Below are 17,093 nucleotides of genomic sequence, written 5' to 3'. Positions count from 1 at the left end.
AAAAAAAGGTTGAGAATTTAGAGGGTTAAAATGTTGTGGGGTTGTTAACCAATGTCATAAAACAACATGTGTACTACTGTTTCATGAGCAACTATTTGTTCTGTAAGCCTTCACCAGAAGTACAATAAAATATTAAAAAAAAAAAAGAATCTCATATAGTAGAGGATTCAAGCAATAAAACCAGCGAATGCAATAGAGGAAGACAAACATAAACCTGGAATGCTCAAGGGGCACACAAGAGGGATACCCAATCAATCTTGGAGGTTCAGAGACTTTCTGGAGGAATCCATGTCTAAGCTGAATTCTAACAGAGGAGTAGGTATGGAGAAAGAGAGAAAGGCCAGAGAAAGCCTTCCAGGAAGAGGGAACAATATGTACCAAAGGCTTGAAGAGAGTTGAGCAAGTAATTTAGTAGAGCTGGAGGAGTGGAAACAGACTGGACTGGGAAGATAATGGGAGACAGATGATGGATCATGTAAAACAATGATTCTCAAGGGGGGAAGGAACCAGAAAGGAGGGTTTTGTCCCACAAGAGAGATTTGCAATGTCTGAAGACATTTGTGGTTGTCACAACTGGAGGAGTTCTACTGGCACCTAGTGGGCAGTAGCCAAGGAGATGCTGTTAAACATCCTACAATGCATAGGGCAGCATCCCACAACAAAGAATTATCTGGTCCAAAATGTTGGTAGTGCTGAGGTTGAGAAACCTGATATAAAGCAAGAGTCACTAAAAGTTTTTAAGTAGCCTAACTGGATTAAGCTTTAAATGTTCATTCTTGCTGGAAATGGGATTAAAACACAGTAAGACTAGATGAATTAGGAATATATAGCTAGGTAAGAAGATGATGCTGGCCTGGGGCTATAGTAGGGACAGTGTGCACAGAGTGAAGTAGAGAGATTTGCGGTATTAGGAAAGTAGAACATGCCAAACTTAGTACTAAGAGTTTATCAATCATCAATGGTTGAAAGTGTGGGATTTGTAGGACTTTCATAAATTATGGGGTAACTGCTATGGGACTTGTCTTCCTCCTGTAAACAAATAGAAAACTAGATAAAATATGTGAAACAACAGTTTTTCAGGCACTGGACAACAGTAGTACAGGAATGGTTTCCTGAGAGAAAGAAAACAAATGAGATAAGCCCTACAATTTTCTCAGTTTTCTACTTGGAAGTATTTCTCTGAACCATGGTGCAGGGAAAGAAAACTCAAACAGGAGGAGACAAAGATCAGAGTTTTCGAAGGACAAGAGTTTTTAAATTTGCAAGGCAGAATATCAGAGAGGAGGGAGGAATGCAGCAGAAGAGCTTTAGAATCTAGATAGAAGTTCCCCTGGATTTATGATTGAATACCAATCTGAACATGTGTAAGGAGAAACTCAACCAGACTGGAGAAGAAACAACTTGAAAAACAATTACAAGAGAAAAAACAATTACCAAAGATACGTAAATCCTCAATTCCCAGAGTTCACACAGGACTGGGATTCATTTAATTTCCCACCATTCAGAACGGAGAAACCTCATCAGACACACAGGCCATTCAGTAGAGTTGTCCTTTAGGATCAATGAATGTCTTAGTAGCAGAGCTAAACTAGCCATAAAGAATACTCTAGACCTCCCCACCCCTTTAAAAATGTTAAAAGCAAGCTTTGAAAGGATCAATTTGATCTACAAATAACTCACTGCCGGAATAAAATCCAACAGTTTCTAACAAAATACATCAAAATCCAGCACTCAAGAGTATAATCACAATGTCCAGCATCCAAAAAACTGAGAAATGTGACTTATAAGCAGGGTAAAAATCAGTCCATAAAAACAGGCCCAGAAATGATAGTATGAAATTAATACACAAGGAGTTTAAGAAAGTTTGAACAGAGCTTAGCAAGTAATGAAGAGATCTTAGCAAGTAATTTACCAGAGCTGGAGCAGAGGTGGAGGAGTAGAAATAGACTGGACTGCAGAGATAATGGGTGACAGATCATGGATCATGTAAAACAATGATTCTCAAGGGGAGAGGAACCAGAGAGGAAGGTTTTGTCACCCAGGAGACATTTGCAATGTCTATATGCTTGATTTTCAGGAGCCCTGGTAGTGCAGTGGTTAAAGTTCTTGGCTGCTAACTAAAAGGTCAGCGGTTCAAACCCACCAGCTGCTGTATGGGAGAAAGATGTGGCAGTCTGCTTCCATAAAGATTACATCCTTGGAAACCCTATGGGGCAATTCTGCTCTGTCTTTCAGGGTTGCTATGACTCAATGACAATGGGTTTGGCTTTTTTTTTTTTTGCTTATATGCTTGATTTAAAGGAAAAGATGAATACAATGAGAAGATAAAGCAAAGATATAAAATAGATTCAACTCCTAGAGAGGAAAAAAAAGATCTAAAATCATTATTTCATCTGATAGAATTAGCAGCAGATTAAACATTGAAGAAGAAAAGCAGTAAACTTGTAGAAACTGTCTTACAGTTCTCCACAGGAACAGAACCAACAAGACTAGAGAGAGAGATATAGATAGACAGACAGACACATATATAGAGAGGTATTAAAGTAACTGTGATTGTAGGGGCTGGCAAGTCCAAAATCCATAGGTCAGGCAACAGGCTAGAAATTCCAGTCTTGTGTCCCAAAATCAGTAAGCTAGGCAGTGGGGGGAGGAATTCCAGCAGGATGTCTATTTATAATTTTGAGGCAAAAATTTTCTCTCTTGAGAAACCTCAGTTTTGTTTTTAAGGACTTCTACTGATTGGATAAGGCCCACCCATAATATGGCAAATAATCTGCTTTATTTTAAAGTCAACTGATTTAAATGCTAATCACATATAAATACCTTCACGGCAACAGCTAGACTAGTGTCGAACCAAAAAAAAAAAAAAAAGGCACCATAGCCTAATCAAGTTGAGACAGAATTAACCAACGCATTATCTAAAATGAAGCATGGAAAGAAAAAAACTGAATAAAATGACCAATCTCAATGATCTATGGGGCAATATCAAGCAGTCTAAAATACAAGTAACAGGAGTCAGAGAAAAAGAAAAGAAGGGATACAGAAAAAATATTTGATGAAAAAATGGCTGAAAAACTTCCAAATTTGATGAAAAGTAGAAAACCACAGATTCAAGAGGCTCAGTGGATCTCAAATCAAGATAAGCATAAAGAAAACCACACCAAATCACATCAAAAATCAGATTGTCAGTGATAAAGAGAACAATCCTGAAAGTAGCTAGAGAAAAGAAGACACATTTGGTAAAGAGGAACAAAGATAAGGATGTCCACAGACTTCTCATCAAAAGCCAGCAAACCAGAAGACAATTTTAAAGCTGTCAACTACGAATTCTATACTCATTGAAATTATCTTTTGTAAAAATGAAGGTGAAATACATTAATTTCTCCCACAAACCAAAGCTGAGAGAATCTGCTGAGAGCAGCGCTGCACTGCACGATACGGTACAAGAAATTTTTCAGGTGGATGGAAAGTGAGAGCAAATAAAAACAGAACTGTACAAAGGAGTGAAAAATGCCAGCACAGAAATGTGTGAGTAAATAAAAATATTTTTCCAATTTTAAAATTTCTGTAAAAGCTACTTATTTAAAACAAAAACAATAATGTACTATGTATGTAGACCTAGTGGCACAGTGGTTAAGAGCTCCGCTGCTAACCAAAAGGTTGGCAGTTCAAATCCACCAGCCACTCCTTGGAAACTCTATGGGGCAGTTCTACTCTGTCTTACAGGGTTGCTATGAGTCAGAATTGACTTGATGGCAATGGGTTTGGTTTTCGGTTTATGTATGTAGAAGTAAAATGTGTAACCCCAACAGCACAAAGGAGAGGGAAAGTATACTGTTGTAAGGCTCTTACATTATACATGAAGTGGTATAATATTATTGAAAGGTAGATTGTGATTAGTTAAAGATGTGTATTTTAAGGCCTAAAGCAGGGGTTAGAAAATTTTTTTCACTTACGTACATTACTCTTTCTCAGTTCATAGAGATCTTCATTCATTTTTATAGCTAGCTAGTAAATCATCTTGTGAATGTATCTTATTTTACTCAACCAGTTTCCTATGGATGTACATTAAGCTTTTTTCTAATATTTTGCTATTACAAAGTGATACAGTGTGTAACTTTATGCATATGTTGTTTCACATGTGGTGGTGTTGTCTTCTCATTAAATTCCCAGAAGTTGAATCACTGAATCAAAGGGTAAATGCCTATGCAGTTTTGGTAGATATTGCCAAATCTCCCTCCATAGCAGTTGCAACATTTTGCACTCCTAGCAGCAATATATGAGTACCCCACAACCTCATCAACAGTGTCAAGATTCTGAATTTTTGCTAGTTTGATATGTGACAAATGGTATCTCAAAAGGCTTTCATTTGTATTTCTCTAATTATGAGTACCACTGTTTTATAACATATAATTATTCAAAAAAAACCAGCAATGCTTCTACAATAAGTTGAATACTAAAAATTAAAATTCTAGTTCTTTACAACAGAATGTAATTCTCTGATTGCTCAGAAGACCTTTTAGGATGATCTTTGATCACTGTTTGAATATCAATTACTATAAAATTGGTAAACATGTGATTCAGTTAATCAAGATATTTGGTCAACAGAATGCAGATAAATTTTTTTTAACGTATAATCAAGTGTCAGGAGAACAGAATAATCATACAACTTAGTTAAGAGCAAAGTCAGGCTACATTGGGTATGCTGAACAGGTAGTATGTATGAATTAGACCTTTAGGCATTGAACGTAATACATGGATGCACTAAGTCTTTACATGTTTCAAGTTTTTGTGATAAAAATGTTTTCCTTTTAGTCTGGAGAAAAATGGAGGACCATCTATAACTCCCGTCTTTAAAAAAGGTAACTGATTTTTCTTTAATTTCTGGGGTCCCTTCTAGTTCCGATATTTTAAAATTCTATGCTCCATTTCTAAAAATTCAAAATATTGAAGCCACCAAAAAAATGTATCTGTGAACTTTTGCTTCTGTAATTCCATCTCTCTAGAATAACTTCCCATTTACAAGCCTATGTTAATCATTTCTTTTAAGGCCTTCCCTACTAACATCACTTGACAGAGAACCCTCTCTTACTTTGCTTTTTCTTACAAGTCATGCATAGAAATAACTCATTATTTAATTGACATGTATGTTCTAGGAAATGTGTTCTAGCCATCATACTGTTTCATGTACAACTTATCTATTATAAACTCTTCAGGCAGAACCATTTTTTCCATTGATTCTCTACACTTTTGTACATGGTTTGCAAATGACTGCTCAGTAATCTAGGCCTGCAAAGATCAGTATCTAGATGTTATAATGCCACTCATCCTTTCCTATTAGACATGAAAGAGGGAAAATAAATTGCTTATTGATTTCAAGTACATGCTTAGTGTTTACTCATGTGTTTACTGTATGAGCAAAATCAGTCTTAGTTGGTATACTGTCCTATAGTCAAAATAAAGGATAGAATCATTCAAATGTCAAAATCAATTTGCTGGAGTCACGAATGGAAAGGGAGGGAATAAGGAAATAGTAAAAGGAAAGAACTTCGTTTACTCAGGGAGTAACTGAGGGAAGCTAGGTTATGTGTGGCAGGCTATATTTCTCAGTATCATGGGTAGGAGAATGTCTGTTTGTTCATATGACTTCTTCAGTGTGAGAGTAATTCACACACACACACAAAATAAAGTCAGTCCGCTTTTTCTTCACTTTAATATTGGTTTCTAAACAACAATTTGTGTACCAGTACCAGTCTGATGAAGTTTTCACTCGTTTGTGAAAAGTAAGAATAAACAAGGACAACATACCAAGCTTCTGATAAAATTAATTTCATTCAATGTAAAGTCCATCATTTTGGGATAATGCCTTTTCTACTTTCTTGTGGTGTTAAATATCCCCTTTTACAAACTGAACTTTAAAATAGTTGGTATTTGTTCTTTCATTAGTGCCAACTTGGCATAATAAAAAGTTGGCACCCATATAATGGTCCTCACAAATTTTTAGTTTCTGAAAACTGAAAGTCTGGAATCTACTGACCTGTTCTCTTAGTATGGTTTAACAAGGTAAAGAAAACAAAACAATGTAGAACTATAAGTAATGGGACTACAGCTAGGGTGTTGAGGCTTAAGAAAGAGAAACTTAATCGTGGCTCTCTTATTTTTAGGAAAAGAACACCGAAGAAAATCAAAACCTAAAATTCAACCAAAAGATTCTTTGACTTTAATGCCTCCTGTAACTAACTTCATGGGACTCTTCAGAACGACAAAAAAGACCATTGCTTCTCATAATATTTTTTCTTTTTCATCTTCATCTTCATCAGATATTATAAAAGTTTCAAGACCAAGAATAGTGGTTTTGAGCCAACTTGGGAAATATATACAGAAAGCAAACCCGGAGCCTCCAGAAGCCTTATAAAAGCATTTAGTATGAAAGTATTCCTGAGCAATCTTTTAAATGGAAGTTTCAGTATTGATACTAAACAGATTTTCCTTAGCATATCTACTGGAATTTAACATCGGTCAGAAATTATGGTTTCAAAAAATAAGTAGAATTTTCTATAATAGAATGCCTACATTTAAATCTTTTAAAATTTATTAACTGATACAGGTGGTATAACTAAACCACTGCGCCACCAGGGCTCCTAAAATATACATGTAAAAATGGCTTAGGGGCAGTGTCTGACCTCCTCCAACCCCACAAGGAGGAAAGAGAACCAGGATCAACAACCCAAGGCTGATTCCTATCAGGTGGAGGCCAGGCAAGCTTCCTCTCTCCACCATCTTTACTAAGTCTGATACCAACCATCCCTCCCACAGCACTCTCTACTGGGTTTGATGATTCATTGCAACAGCCACACAGAACTCACAGGCCATATTTATGATTATGGGGTTTATCAGGGAAGTAACAATTACAATTCAGGCTCAGAAACACTCAGGATACAGTTTTTCCATCAGGACAGCCTCTCCCCAGCTGTGTTCACAGGCACGCCTCTCCCTGGCCCTTAGCGCTGCCCAAAGGCACTCAGCTTCCCCTCTCCATGGGCCAGGAAGCCCACTGCACCATCTCCTGCTGCCAGGTCTCTCCTGCCAGCACTTCTCACCATCTTCAGAGTTACAGCTTGCTCTCTCTCTTGCTTCCAGGAGCTTCTCAGTGCAGGGATCCTGGGTCCAAAGGATGCACTCTCTGCTTCTGGCTGTTCTTTCTTGGTGGTGGTAGGATCCTCCTCTCTGCTCTTAAATTGGCTCTCAAGGCAAAACTGACCAATCCCCTTGGTAGGCCACAATTACCCTATCACACAGTCCTACCCAATCATCTGGGTGGGAGTTACAAAATCATGCTAGAAAAGCCACACGCAAAAGTAATTAATCCACTGCAATGTATGTGTGTGTGTGTATCAAGTGTTGGCAACATTTTAAAGTTGGTATGCTGGGCTAAAGAGGTCTGGTTCACTTTAACATTCATTGTAATGCCTGTTGTTGTTAGGTGCCGTTGAGCTGGTTCCAACTCACATTGACCCTATGTACAAAAGAAAAAAACACTGCCTGGTCCTGCCCTATCCTTACAATCACTGCCATGCTAGAGCCTATTGTTGGCAGCCACTATGTCAATCCAGCTCATTGAGGGTCTTCCTCTCGTTGACCCTCTACTTTACCAAGCATGATGTCTTTCTCCAGGGAGTGGTTCCTCTGGATAACGTGTTCAAAGTATGTGAGACGAAGTCTTGCCACCATTGCTTCTAAGGAGCATTGTGGCGGTACTTCTTCCAAGACAGATTTGTTTGTTCTTCTGGCAGTCCATGGTATATTCAATATTCTTCGCCAACACCACAATTCAAAGGCATCAGTTGACTCTTCATTCTTCTTTATTCATTGTCCAGCTTTCGCATGCATATGAGGTGACTGAAAATACCATGGCTTGGCTCAGGCACACCTTAGTCCACAAGGTAACATCTTTGCTTTTTAATATTTTAAAGGGGTCTTTTGCAGCAGATTTGCCGAGTGCAATACGTCATGTGATTCCTTGATTGCTGCTTCCATAGGCACTGATTGTGGATCCAAGTAAAATGAAATCCTTGACAACTTCAGTATTTTCTTTATTTATCATGTTGCTTATTGGATCAGTTGTGAGGATTTTTGTTTTATATTAAGCTGTAATCCATACTAAAAGCTGTAGTCTTAAATCTTCGTCAGTGAGTGCTTCAAGTCCTCTTTGCTTTCAGCAAGCAAGATTGTGTCATCTGCATATGGCGGGTTATTAATGAGTCTTCCTCCAATCCTGATGCCATATTCTTCTTCATATAGTCCAGCTTCTGGGATTATCTGTTTAACATACAGATTTAATAAGTGTGTTATAAGGATACAACCTTGATGCACACTTTTCCTGACTTTAAACCAGGAAGAATCCCCCTTGTTCTGTTCAAACGATTGCCTCTTAGTCTATGTACAGGCTTCTCATGAACACCATTAAGTATTCTGGAATTCCCATTCTTTGCAACGTGATCTATAATTTGTTATGATCCACACAAAGCCTAGAGATATTTAATGAGAAATAGTATAAATGCATGAGACTTCTAAAACCTGAGATGTGTACCTTTAAGGCATTTTATTTAAAAATAAAATCTGAATTCACTGACCACAAAGTACACAAATATGGCTAAAAATGTGGCCACTGGTGTTTATTCATCTCCATACTTACAGGGAGTGTTTTTGGTTTTGGGTGATAGTCTTTAGGGCTTAGAACCACAATATTCTTGATGTTTTTGCCCAAAGAGCATTCTGTTTCCAGTAAGTATAAGTTTTAGTGATGTCTGCTGATCATATTTTACAGCAACAGATGGATATAATACAAAAAGCAAGCTGGGTTTCAGTATGTCCTTTAAAGAAGGCCCTTTCCTCTGTCTACTTTGCTCAATTGCCGCGCATGCCTTAACAATAATGATGATGATGATAATGGTAACTGCGTGTACTTAAGGTTTTTTAGGTAGCAGACTCAAAAGCCTGTGGTCTTAACCACTGCACAACAGGAGAAATATTTAATCTTCACATTTAATTCTAAATTATCTTAATGGCTCTGAGACACAACTTTCTGGTGGATGGAGCTAAAAACAGGAATTGTAGGGAGGAAAAGTCATATTTTATACTAGGAGGGATAACTAATTCAAATGGTAAGAAACTGTGCCATTTATTCAGCACGATTAGGATAAGAATTCATATCAACAAAAATATTAAGCGTCTATAGATGAAACCCCCCCCCCCACATCTGTCAGTCTGTCATACTGTGGGGGCTTGCATGTTGCTGTGATGCTGGAAGCTATGCCACTGGTATTCAAATACCAGCAGAGTCACCCATGGTGGACCAGTTTCAGTGGAGCCTTGAGACTAAGATAGACTAGGAAGAAGGGCCTGGCAGTCTACTTATGAAAAAAATTAGCCAATGAAAACCTTATGAATAGCAGCAGAGCATTATCTGATATAGTGCTGGAAGATGAGCCCCTCAGGTTGGAAGGCACTCGTAAGACAACTGGGGAAGAGCTGCCTTCTCAAAGTAGAGTTGACCTTAATGACATGGATGGAGTCAAGCTTTAGGGACCTTCATTTGCTGATGCAGCATGACTCAAAATGAGAAAAAACAGCTGTAAACACCCATTAATAATCAGAACATGGAAGGTATGAACTTAGGAAAAGAGGAAATCATCAAAAACGAAATTGAACTCATAAACATCGGTATCTTAGGCATTATTAAGCTGAAATGGATTGAAATGGCCATTTTGAATTGAACACTCCTATAGTCTGCGATGCTGGGAATGACAAATTGAAGAGAAATGGCGTTGCACTCATCATCAAAAAGAACATTTCAAGATCTATCCTGAAGTACAACGCTGTTAGTGATAGGATAGTATCCATATGCCAACAAAGAAGAAAGGTAATATGACTATTATTCAAATTTATGCACCAACCACTAAGGCCAAAGATGAAGAAAATGAAGATTTTTACCAACGTCTACAGTCTCGAATTGATCAAACATGCAATCAAGACACACTGATAATTACTAATGACTGGAATGCGAAAGCTGGAGACGAAGGATCTGTAGTTGGAAAATACGGTCTTGGTGATAGAAACTGCTGGCGATCGATCACATGATAGAATTTTGCAAGACCAACAACTTCTTCATTGCAAATACCTCTTATCAACAACATAAATGACGACTATATACATGCACCTCACTGGATGGAATACACAGGAATCAAATCGACTACATCTGTGGAAACAGATGATGGAGAAGCTCAATATTATCGGTCAGAACAAGGCTAGAGGCTGACTGCAGAACAGACCATCAATTGCTCATATGCAAGTTCAAGCTGAAGCTGAAGAAAATTAGAACAAGTCTATGAGAGCCAAAATATGACCTTAAGTATATCCCATCTGAATTTAGAGACCATCTCAAGAACAGATTTGACATATTGAACTCTAATGACCAAAGACCAGATGAGCTGTGGAATGACATCAAGGACATCATACATGAAGAAAGCCAAGTAGTCATTAAAATGACAGGAAAGAAAGAAAAGATCTAAATGGATGTCAGAAGAGACCCTGAAACTTGCTCTTGAACATTGAGTAGCTAAAGCAAAAGGAAGAAATGATGAAGTAAAAGAGCTGAACAGAAGGTTTCAAAGGGGGGGCTCAAGAAGACAAAGCAAAGTATTATAATGACATGTGCAAAGACCTGGAGTTAGAAAACCAAAAGGGAAGAACACATTTGGCATTTCTTAAGCTGAAAGAACTGAAGAAAAATTCAGTCCTTGAGTTGCAATAGTGAAGGATTCTACAGGCAAAATACTGAATGACGCGAGAAGCATCAAAAGAAGATGGAAGGAATACACAGAGTCACTGTACCAAAAGGAACTGGTTGACAATCATTTCAGGACATAGCAAATGATCAAGAACTGATGGTACGAAGGAAGAAGTCTAAGCTGCACTGAAAACACTGGCGAAAAACAAGGCTCCGGAAATTGACAGAATACCAATGAGATGTTTCAACAAATAGATGCAGTGCTAGAAGTGCTCACTTGTCTATGCCAAGAAATTTGGAAGACAGCTAACCTTGCCAACCAACTGGAAGAGATCCATATTTATGCCTATTCCAAAGAAAGGTGATCTAACAGAATGCAGAAATTATCAAACGATATCATTAATATCACACACAAGTAAAATTTTGCTGCAGATCATTCAAAAGCGTTGCAGGTGACAGGGAACTGCCAGAAATTCAAGTGGGATTCAGAAGCAGATGCATAATGAGGGATATCATTGCTGATAACAGATGAATCCTGGCTAAAACCAGAAAGATGCTTACCTGTGTTTTATTGACTATGTTAAGGCATTCGACTGTGTGGATCATAACAAATTATGGATAACACTGTGAAGAATGGGAATTTCAGAACACTTAATTGTGCTCATAAGGAACCTCTACATAGACTAAGAGGCAGTCATTCGAACAGAACGAGGGGATACCAAGTGGTTTAAATTCAGGAGAGGTGTCCATTAGAGTTATATCCTTTCACCATACTTGTTCAATCTGTATCCTGACAAATAATCCAAGAAGCTGGACTATATGAAGAAGAATATGGCATCAGAATTTGAGGAGGACTCATTAATAACCTGCAATATGCAGATGACACAACCTTGCTTGCTGAAAGTAAAGAGGATGTGAAGCACTTACTGATGAAGATCAAAGACTGCAGCCTTCAGCATAGATTACACCTCAACATAAAGAAAACAAAAATCCTCACTACTGGACCAATAAGCAACATCACGATAAACGGAGAAAAGATTGAAACTGTCAAGGATTTTGTTTTCCTTGGATCCACAATCAACACCCATGGAAGCAGCAGTCACAAAAACAAATGGCGTATTGCACTGGGCCAGTCTGCTGCAAAAGACCTCTTTAAAGTGTTAAAAAGCAAAGATGTCACTTTAAGGACTAATGTGCGCCTAGCCCAAGCTATGGTGTTTTCAATTACCTCACAGGCATGTGAAAGCTGTGCAGTGAATAAAGAAGACCTAAGAATTGATGCCTTTGAATTACGGTGTTGGCAAAAGAATACTAAATATACTATGCACCGCCAAAAAGAATTAACAAATCTATCTTGGAAGAAGTACAGCCAGAATGCTCCTTAGAAGCAAAAATGGCGAGAGTTCCTCTCACATACTTTGGGCATGTTATCAGGAGGAATCAGTCCCTGGAGAAGGACATTATGCTTGGTAAAGTAGAGGTTCAGCGAAAAGGAGGAAGACCCTCAACGAGATGGATTGACAGAGCGGCTCCAGCAATGGGCTCTATCATAACAATGATCATGAGGATGGCGCAGGACCGGGTATTGTTTTGTTCTGTTTACACAGGATCACCATGAGCTAGAAACTACTCGATGGCACTAACATCAACAGATGTGAAAAAAAAACCTTTAGACAGCAACCTTTGAAACTGACTTCAGGTGGGCTAAAGACTGTATTTTAAGACTATTTTCAGTGATGGGGATCAAAGTTTCTTTGCGTTCAATAACATAGACATTTACTGGGCATCTTGGCCTAGGCAGAACCATCCTACTACTCCTAAAACTTTCAGTATATCTCCTAAAAGTTCGAGTACAGCCACTCCTCTTCACCGTAAGAATTATTTAATTACTGTGTTTTCTTTTTATTATTAACATCATGTGTTAGATGAGAAAGGCCTCAAGTTATAGAGGGTTTCAGCAATTTACCTGCCTTTGTGGGACTATAAGCTCATTTTGGTACATACGACGGCCAATATAGAGTTTAGTACTTCTTCCCTTTTCATTTCCTTCTCTCTCTCTTTCTTGCCTTTTCTTTCTTCCCTTTTTTCTTTTCCCTTTCTCATGGTCAGCCAAGTATTGAAACATCTAAAGATATGAAAAGCTTCCAGAATTTGTCGATTCCCTTGATTTGTAGTTTTCTTTATTTGTATCATGAACTCAATTTTGACATTTGTGCTTGCAATAATGGTATAATTTTTATATTTTGAAATTTTAAGGACTTATAGATATCCCAGTCTTACAATATTTGTGATAAACCCATGGCCATCGAGTCGATTCCAACTCATAGCAACCCTACAGGACAGAGTAGAACTGCCCCATAGGGTTTCCAAGGAGCAGCTGGTGGATTTGAAATGCCAACCTTTTGGTGAGCAGCCATAGCTTTTAACCACTGCGCTACCAGGGCTCCACAGATTTGTGACAGTGGGAAGAAATTTTGGTAAATTTTCTTTCATCGTTGTCTTAGTCATCTAGTGCTGCTCTAACAGAAATACCGCAAGTGGATGGCTTTAACAAAGAGAAGGTTATTCTCTCACAGTCTAGTAGGCTACAAGTCCAAATTCAGGGCGTCAGCTCCAGGAGAACGCTTTCTGTGTTGGCTCTGGAGGAAGGTCTGGGTCATCAAGCTTCCCTTGGTCTGAAAGGTCCTTGTGATACATCAGTCTTCCCTTGGTCTGGGAGCATCTCAGCGCAGGAACCTCAGGTCCAAAGGATGCACTCTGCTCCTGGCACTGCTTTCTTGGTGGTATGAGGTCCCCATGTGTCTCTGCTCGCTTCTCTCTTTTATATCTCAAAAGAGACTGGATTAAGACACTATCTAATCTTGTAAACCTCATCAATATAACCTCATCACGGTGACAGCATTTACAACACATAAGGAGATCACTTATAACCTCATCACAGTGATAGAGTTTACAAAACATAAGGAAATCACATCAGATTAGACAATCATACAATACTGGGAATCACAACCCAGCCAAGCTGACAGACATTTTTGGGGGACACAATTCAATCCGTGACACTCAACCCTTTGACCCCCAAAAATTCATGTCCTCGCAACATGCAAAACATATTCATCTGATCGTATCACAGCAAAAGTCTTAACTCCAAGTCCAAATTCCAAAAATTCCTCTTCATTTCTTTGTGAAATCTAGAATACAAGCTACCTGCTTCCAAAGGTATAATGGAAGAACAGACACAAGCTAGACATTTCCATTACAAATGGGAGAAACTGGAGGAGAAGGGATAGCAGGCACCAAGCAAGTCAGCAGAACACATTACATTAGCCCTCAAGGCTTTGAAAATAATCTTCTGTTCTCTGAGACAATTTACACAATAGCCCTGCCCTCCAGACTCTAGGGATTGGCCACAGTCTCTGGATTCTGAGTGGAGGCCCCTTGGCCCTGGGCTTCAGCTCCACCTTCCAGGTTCACTGGGAAGGCAACTCTGCTCCCTTGGTTTTAGGCGCACCATTCTCCTAGTCCATTGGAGTGACAACTCCACCCTTAGAAACACCAGAGGCCATGGCTCAACCCGTTGAAGCCCCTGAGGTCATGGCCATACCTTTTGAGACTGAGGCAGCTCGGCTTCTCGTGTTCCTTCTCTCTTCAGCTTCTGCTTCCTGTGGCCTCTTGGCCCTCAGGCCTCAAGCCCATATCTGCCCTGCTGGGGCAAGTGTTCCAAAGCTCGGTAGCTCCACCGATAAGTGCCCAGAGGCATCCTACTCCACCAGGAAGGCTCCTGGGCACAGGCACTCAGCTCCCTTGCTCTGTGCGTCAGCAAGCCTAACTCCACTGATAAGTGCCTGCGCACAGGCACTCAGCTCTCTCGCTCGACGGGTCAGCTCTAGCGCCATCTCACACTGGTCTCCTGGTTCTGCTGCTGCTGGTTCTCTGCCGCTGCCGGTTCTCTGCTGCTGCTGGTCCTCTGCCACTGCCGCACCTCTATCCATTCACAGTTTCAAAAACCGCTTTCACAGTTTAGGTATCTTTTAGAGCAGCACCCCACTCTTGGTACCAAATTCTATCTTAGTCATCTAGTGCTGCTCTAACAGAAGTAACACAAGTGGATGGCTTTAACAAAGAGAAGTTTATTTTCTCACAGTCTAGTAGGCTACAAGTCCAAATTCAGGGCATCAGCTCCAGGGGAATGCTTCCTCTGTTGGCTCTGGAGGAAGGTCTGTGTCATCAAGCTTCCCTTGGTCTGAAAGGTCCTTGTGATACATCAATCTTCCCTTGGTCTGGGAGCATCTCAGCACAGGAACCTCATGTCCAAAGGATGCACTCTGCTCCCGGCACTGCTTTCTTGGTGGTATGAGGTTCCCATGTGTCTCTGCCCACTTTTCTCTTTTATATCTCAAAAGAGATTGGATAAAGACACCATCTAGTAAACCTCATCAGCATAACCTCATCACAGTGATAGAATTTACAACACATAAGGACATCACATCAGATTAGACAATCATACAATACTGGGAATCACAACCCAGCCAAGTTGACAGATATTTTTGGGGGACACAATTCAATCCATGATAATCATTTATTGTTCATTTTAATAGCCACAGGAAATATACTTCTCCGTGAATTCAGGCTCACATGATATAGAACGCAAATACAAATGTAAAATCTGAGTTCACAAACTAATAGTTTCTTTTAAATAACATTCACAAATTAATTCTATCACACCTATACCACAACTTGTTAAAATGTAAAAGAATGCAAAGCTTTATAAATATTGGCTATCTCTATATGTTCCTTCATATACAGTTATATTTTCTGTTTCTAGGATAAAATGGATGATCATAAAGCAATTCTCTATGATGACAATTCTAAAAAGGGAATTACTGATAGGATTTTCCAAAAGGGAGATCATCTTACTTGTGATTAAAATAAGAAATCTTCTCATTCTAGATTTTTATCCTTAATCCCTAGTTTATTAATAAAGGCAAGTCACTGATTAGAAGGGTAACAACTTGATCCAGTGTGGATAACTTAATATAAACCTCTCAAAGGGCCTTAAACAGTAACATCACCCTTAGATTCAAAGAACAGAACATTCAATTGCTTTAATCTAAGTAAAAAAAAATGTGATAAATTATTAATAGCAACAGGTCAAAGTTTTCGATTCAAAGAAAATTATTTTAAAAAAACCTTTTTCCTCATTTATTTTCATCTGATTAAATACAATTTTTAAAAAAATTAATGTGAATGTATGTGGTCAACTAAAAACTACAACACATACTCGAGGCATTACCTGCATGTCAAATTTTTTAAAATCTCAAATTAGAAGGATTTTAAGAAACATATAGACTTACTATCCCCTTTGCTCCAGAGGTGACAATTAAAACCATATTTTTAAATTAATAACATATATTCTATTAAAGAAAATTATCTTTTGTCTTGATTTAGAATTCTCTGATTTCACATGACCTTGACCCGGCTACTTTTCTAAAACTGCTCACTCATTATAAAGTCAGGCCCATGTTTCAGTAGGAGTCAAAAAATACCTTCTACTATCCTGATTTTGAGAAAGGGGGAAAAAGATCTAGGCCTAGATAATATAGAGCCAGGATTTAGCAGAATCACTATTTCTTCCAAGGTTTTTCTTTCTACCTGCCAACATCAATGCATTTCTTTTAACTACAAAATATTTTACTTTGGTTTTTGAATAATAAAAAAATTATACTCTTTTACAAGACTACAACATATTAATATACTCTCTCAGAAGAACAACTTAAGCATCAAACATAAGAAAAGAAATAACAAAAGAAAATCCTAATGAATAACATAACTTCTACAATTTGATATACAAAAAAATTGAGAATTTTAATGCTGAAATACTACCTTTAGAGATTTTTTGGGAAAGCAAATATCAGATCTTCATTTTTAATCACGGTACTTTTATGGCAGCTTCTCCAACTTCTTTTGATATATCTACTCCAAGAGGACATCTGCATCATAATCAGATAAATTACATTATTTCAAATATTTGCTTCATGTTTGGTCACCAATTCTGTCGACTATATTTACTTAGAATTCTGACAAATAGTGTAAGTATCTAAAGTATAATTCACTGTATGTGGTGATGCTTCTTGAATGAATACAAATACAGTGGAACCTCAAGTCAGGACAATGGGCTAAGTAAGGCCAGTCTCATTAAGAAGAAATCTAAATATTGAGATGGTTTTGAAACAAATAGTTCTGACAGTAAAAATGGCGCTCTAGGCAGAAGCACCACGCCATCCCTCCACAGCAAAGATCCGAAAAA

General features: G+C 38.4%; 2 protein-coding genes across 4 annotated transcripts in view; one reads left to right on the top strand and one right to left on the bottom strand.

Moving 5' to 3' along the window:
• Positions 1-6,433, top strand: part of ANKAR (ankyrin and armadillo repeat containing) — a 90,403-nt gene extending 83,970 nt beyond the window's left edge. Inside the window, exons 21-22 of the mRNA XM_004385587.2 lie at positions 4,816-4,862; positions 6,165-6,433. Coding sequence (XP_004385644.1) covers positions 4,816-4,862; positions 6,165-6,415 — 298 coding nt within the window. The 3' untranslated portion in view covers positions 6,416-6,433. The remainder of the gene's footprint in view (positions 1-4,815; positions 4,863-6,164) is intronic.
• Positions 1-17,093, bottom strand: part of OSGEPL1 (O-sialoglycoprotein endopeptidase like 1) — a 101,529-nt gene that overhangs the window by 54,527 nt on the left and 29,909 nt on the right. The window contains exons 8-9 of one of the 3 annotated variants that reach the window (XM_004385586.3): positions 16,670-16,776; positions 7,901-8,319 (exon numbers count right to left, since the gene is read on the bottom strand). In XM_004385586.3, coding sequence (XP_004385643.2) covers positions 16,716-16,776 — 61 coding nt within the window. In that variant the 3' untranslated portion in view covers positions 7,901-8,319; positions 16,670-16,715. Of the gene's footprint in view, positions 1-7,900; positions 8,320-15,276; positions 16,777-17,093 lie in introns of those variants that run through there. The other 2 variants (XM_023739890.1, XM_023739889.1) reach the window with 2 other exon arrangements.

This window comes from Trichechus manatus, unplaced genomic scaffold (assembly GCF_000243295.1).
Source record: "Trichechus manatus latirostris isolate Lorelei unplaced genomic scaffold, TriManLat1.0 scaffold00142, whole genome shotgun sequence".
In the NCBI taxonomy this organism is placed as follows: domain Eukaryota; kingdom Metazoa; phylum Chordata; class Mammalia; order Sirenia; family Trichechidae; genus Trichechus; species Trichechus manatus.
The sequence above is the reverse complement of the archived record's forward strand: the minus strand, read 5'-3'. Positions and strand labels throughout refer to the sequence as shown.